Genomic DNA, 5020 nt, shown 5'->3' with positions numbered 1-5020 from the left:
AATAAAATACGTCTATGATGCCTCAGCGGCGCGCGGCTTATGTTACCTGCCCTATTTTATGTTTACAGTGCAGAAACTCCACTACTCAGGCAGCTACAGTGAAGATACGGAATGTCCAGGGGTCTTGAGAGAGTTAGACTTCACACAGGAATATAAGTCACACTTAATAAATATTACATTTATTGAAGGTTATCTATATCTATACTAATATTATAAAGAGGAAAGATTTGTATTTTTGTATGTATGTATGTTTGTTACGAATAAACTCAAAAACTACTGGACGGATTTCGATAATTCTTTCACCATTAGAATGCTACATTATCCCTGAGTAACATAGGCTATATTTTTTATATCCCAAAATGTTTAAAATAAATGTCCACCCGTGCGAGGCCGGGACGGGCCGCTAGTGTACCATAAACATAAGCTAAGGAAGATTTCTTCCATCAAAAAAACGTCCATTTAAATGAAAAAAAATTATTTACTTAGTTTAAGATTTTGGTATATTAGAAACACGAATATATTTCTTTGCGTATACAGTGTGTCTACTTAAGTTGGAACCATATGGAAAACTTTTTTATTATTGGTTTTATGAAAAAAGTTATTCTCCATAAAAAGTTCTGCATGATCTAAAATCTAAAATGCAACCTTCAGTTATCAAAATTTCTTAGTCATATACGAGGTATATCAGAAATGATGAATTTTGGTAAAGAGTAAAGTACCTTTATTTTTGATAATACAGAAGAATGTTATAAAAAAAATATTTTGAATAAAGTTATTTTTAAATATGCAATTACAGCCATTTAGCATGAAGATTCAGGTTTTGTGATTATTTACGTTTTACATTATAAATTATTTGTATTTATCTCTCTTATCTATTAAAAATATGATAACCTTTAAATTTGTTTATGAACAACCTTGCAATTTAGATACGTAATGAATGCATAATAATTATTTATTTTAGAAATAGGAAAATCCATACAAAGAATATTTAGTAAACAAACATCATACATATTTATACAGAAACAAACCTAATTTCGCATATTTGAAAATAACTTTTAATCCAAAATAACTTTTCTTTATAATATTCTTCTGTATTGTCAAAAATAAATGTACATTACTCTTGAGCAAAATTCATAATTTCTGATATGCCTCGTATATGACTGGGAAATTTTGATAACTGGAAGGTTGCATTTTAGATTTTACACCATGCAGAACTTTTTATGAAGAATAACTTTTTTTCATAAAACCAATTCCAACTTAAGTAGACACACTGTATATAAATATACCATTCTTGATTTAAGAATTTCTTTTTTTGCGTGTTGCTGTGTGCTTACAAAAAACAGGCCCCAGAACTCTTGCGAACTGCTTCGATGTTTTGTGTGAACGACTTGTTGAAGGACGGCCAAAGCGTTTAAGATCACTAATTGATCCAGTTTCCTTGGATTTTTTAATTAATTTCTTCAGTTGATGAAGTTAAAATCACTATTCTAACCATATTTCGTACGAAAATTGCGAACTGCAGCTGTCAAACCTTTACGCGTTGGTCTTTCGTATAGTATTCCATTTTTAATAACCCTGAACTGTTAGCTGTCCGTAGACCTTATCAGCTGTCACTCTTGTCTTTTTTTTTTCCGTTGGCAACACTTTACCGCACAAGTGGCAAAATTCAAATCTTGCGTGAATACCTGATACAATCTCAAGGAGTTGGTCATTTTAGATAAAACATGCTTAATGAATCAAGGGTCTAAAGCCACTAATTTTCGAGATATAGGCTGTTGAAGTTTAATAATAATATTACGTTTATTCAACTATCCCAGTAGGATTAAATTTAAGCCAATAAGGTATAAATCGCTGTCGCTATAGATAAAAATTTACTAATTTTTAGTCTTTACAAGTTCTGCAATTCAAGTGCAATGGTTTAATAAAGATCTTAAATCAATGCGTGAGAAACTATTCCTATTAAATGATCTTCACAAACTTGATAGGCACTAATCTGATTCCTAAAAAAACAAGTCAATGCGAAAAGTCAATCTATTGACCAATTCATTAGTAAATCTTGCAATAAACAGGGAGCTGTTTGGAATATTATAAACAGTTATAATGCAAACAGTAAGAAGACTAATACTACTCCTACCAAAACTTTGAATGCTGAAGATAAGTATACACTTTTCTAAAATAGCAAACAAAATTTAAAACAATGTTCCTCTGACAGATAACTGATTTTATTAATATCAATGTAATGTCACATTCACCTTTCATGAAACTACCTTCAATGATGTTCGATCAGGAATAGTAAAAGTAATGATCCATTTGCTTTAAATATCAAAATTGTCACAACTCTACAGAACTTAATTATTTACTATTAACGAATTTAATAAAAATGTGCATTATCACGTTTCAAGTGTTCTAAAATTGGCAAAGATTATACCAGTCTATAAAAAAGGTTCAACTGCGAGGACATTAAAAACTACCGCCCCATTTCTCTGGTATCCTGGTTGGCAAAATTTTTTGAATCGCTTTTAAAATAGGAAGTAGACTATAATACTATAGAAGATATTTGAAAAATGTCAAGAAAGAAATTTGATTTACATTTGATTTGCCCACCTCGTTAGCACCACACAAGCTCGGTAATTAAAACATATTAACTTTTCAGTAAACGGTTATGGATTTGCCCAAAAGACAAACTACAAGAACTTGTCTATGCATCTACTGGGAAAGTTGGATTCCTCTTGCAGGAATAGTCCACCTCCGGATATAAATAATGGCAAGTTCGTCAGGTTCAAGAAGACCAGGATCGAAGCTGGAAAGCCCAAGTCAAAGCGTTACATGGTGGCGGAATTTAAGTGTAACGAAGGTTACAAATTTAGAAATTCCCATCCTAAGAAAATGTTTTGCAGCAAAAAGAAATGGGTTGGGAAGAAACCAGTTTGTGACAAAATTAAAAATGATTTTGGTAATTATTTTATTTAATCTACAGCCCATACAATATTTGTTGAGATAGAATTCCAAGGAAGAAGAGGAAGAAACACACCTTCGTAACTGCAAAACACAGTATGCACTGCAAGCTGTTACTGTGTGTCGAATGCGGTTAATTCCAAGAAAGTGACACAGGAGTCATCTTGGAATTCTATCTCGATAAATATCGTACGGACTGTAAAACTTGTTTAATTGGGAATTTTAATAAAGCGAAAAATTAATAAAAGAATTGTAGAAATTAAATAAAAAGAACTATTAGTAATAAATATACAGAGTGTTTCTTCAGTAGCGGTTAAAAATGGAGGGGCGTATTATGTGGCCAAAAATAAGAGTTTTTTGTTATATAAATGTGGGATCTTAGGACAGCCATTGACCAGCTACGTGTCAAAAATTAAATGTGGGTATTATCAATCATTATTTGTCAAAAAAATATATCACCCTGTACAAATAAAATCGGTTTGGTATAGAAAAAAGTGTAAAGAAACAAAAATTGAAGGTAATACAATGGCGGATCTGACGACCTATTTTATTTGTAATACAGGGTGATATATTTTTATTTTGACAAATTATTATCACCACACTTCCACCACTGGTAAGTTTCTAAAGCTGGTAATTTTTTGTTTCATACCTACCGTCGTATTAAATATGCACACCGAATTAGGTTTAATTATCTCAAGCGGTTTAGAAATTAAAAATTAAAAACTGATATTTGTTTTTATTTTGGACACGTTGTAGCTGGACAATGGTTGAACTCAGACCCCACATTTATACAGGGCACACGGCCCGTCACGGTGACGGCCCATTAGAATTATTTCAGAGACTACTTCGATTTGAATTTTGAAAATTTGGGATACCGGGTTTTCGGGCATACCCTTTTCAACTAAAATAATAGTGTCCACGTACCACTTCCGGTTATACCGGAAGTCGCCATCCACTTGCTTGTTTTAAATGAAACACCCTATATATTATTGCAATTTTGGATACTACGTGTTATTTTAGGTGTACTTTTATGAAGTTTCCCTATTCCTAAAATTAACCGTTTTCGAGATATTTAATTTAAAAAAAAAAAATGGAGAGAAACAGTGACTAGCTTCAAACCAGGTGTATTTTATAGTAATAAAGATAAAGCAACAATATTTGTAATGGGGGATGATAGCTAGATCCCTAAGCTTTCCATCTATACTTTCAATGTGGCTTAATTGTACACAGGGTGCTAGAAATTTAATGCCGACTTTAGTTAACTTCAAACCTTTATAAGTCGGTTTTTTAAATAAAACACCCTGTATATTCTGATACACAATTTTATTCTCTTTCGAACGGTACAGGGCTCCCTAACTTATCTCTTCTAGTTTTTAAGTTATCTACTATTTTTTGTGTAATCACCTAAAATCATGTAATTTGTTGCCAGGATAGCTGTGGAATGTTTAGCAAAACTTCAAAACAAACAACTAAACTGTTACCAGTTATTTATTATTATTTATTCACAGACGTTACAATGGCATTGTAAGCGGTAACATTTACAGTTTTTAATGAGACATATCCCAATTTCCCACCAATGAGCAGAATAAAGTTAAGAAGAATTCTATAAAATCAACTTCATACATAGCAATACACAATTTTAATTATGTATGTTGATAATAATAATGCACTAAGATAAAAAAATGACTTAAAAAAGTCATAAGTGTTCAATATGACCCCCATTAAGAGTTAAGCACTTGTTGATACTAGAGATAACACCATCAGTCACCGCTTTTGCTATTTCAGCTGCAGACAATTCATGGAACGCTCTTCGTATTCGAGCAATCAAATCCTCTTTTGCAGCAACGGGTGTAGAATGAACTTTTTGCTTTATTACTCCCCAAACATAAAAATCTAATGGAGTGAGGTCGGGAGACCTCACTGGCCAATTCCACGGTCCTAGGCGTCTCATCCATCTATCTTCAAACATTTCAGTCAGCTGTTGATCGATTTGACTGTGACAGTGAGGTGGAACCCCGTCTAATTGATACCAACACTTCCTTAGTTGGTCTAAAGGTATATCATC

General features: G+C 32.4%; 1 protein-coding gene across 1 annotated transcript in view; it reads left to right on the top strand.

The window, feature by feature from the left end:
• Positions 1-2653: 2653 nt before the first annotated feature.
• Positions 2654-5020, top strand: part of LOC111692632 — a gene marked incomplete at both ends in the record, with an annotated part of 5360 nt that continues 2993 nt past the window's right edge. Inside the window, one exon of the mRNA XM_023456700.1 lies at positions 2654-2953. Coding sequence (XP_023312468.1) covers positions 2654-2953 — 300 coding nt within the window. The remainder of the gene's footprint in view (positions 2954-5020) is intronic.

The sequence above is a fragment of the Anoplophora glabripennis genome, unplaced genomic scaffold (genome assembly GCF_000390285.2).
Source record: "Anoplophora glabripennis isolate ALB-LARVAE unplaced genomic scaffold, Agla_2.0 scaffold2323, whole genome shotgun sequence".
In the NCBI taxonomy this organism is placed as follows: domain Eukaryota; kingdom Metazoa; phylum Arthropoda; class Insecta; order Coleoptera; family Cerambycidae; genus Anoplophora; species Anoplophora glabripennis.
This window is presented reverse-complemented; position numbering and strand designations above follow the sequence as displayed.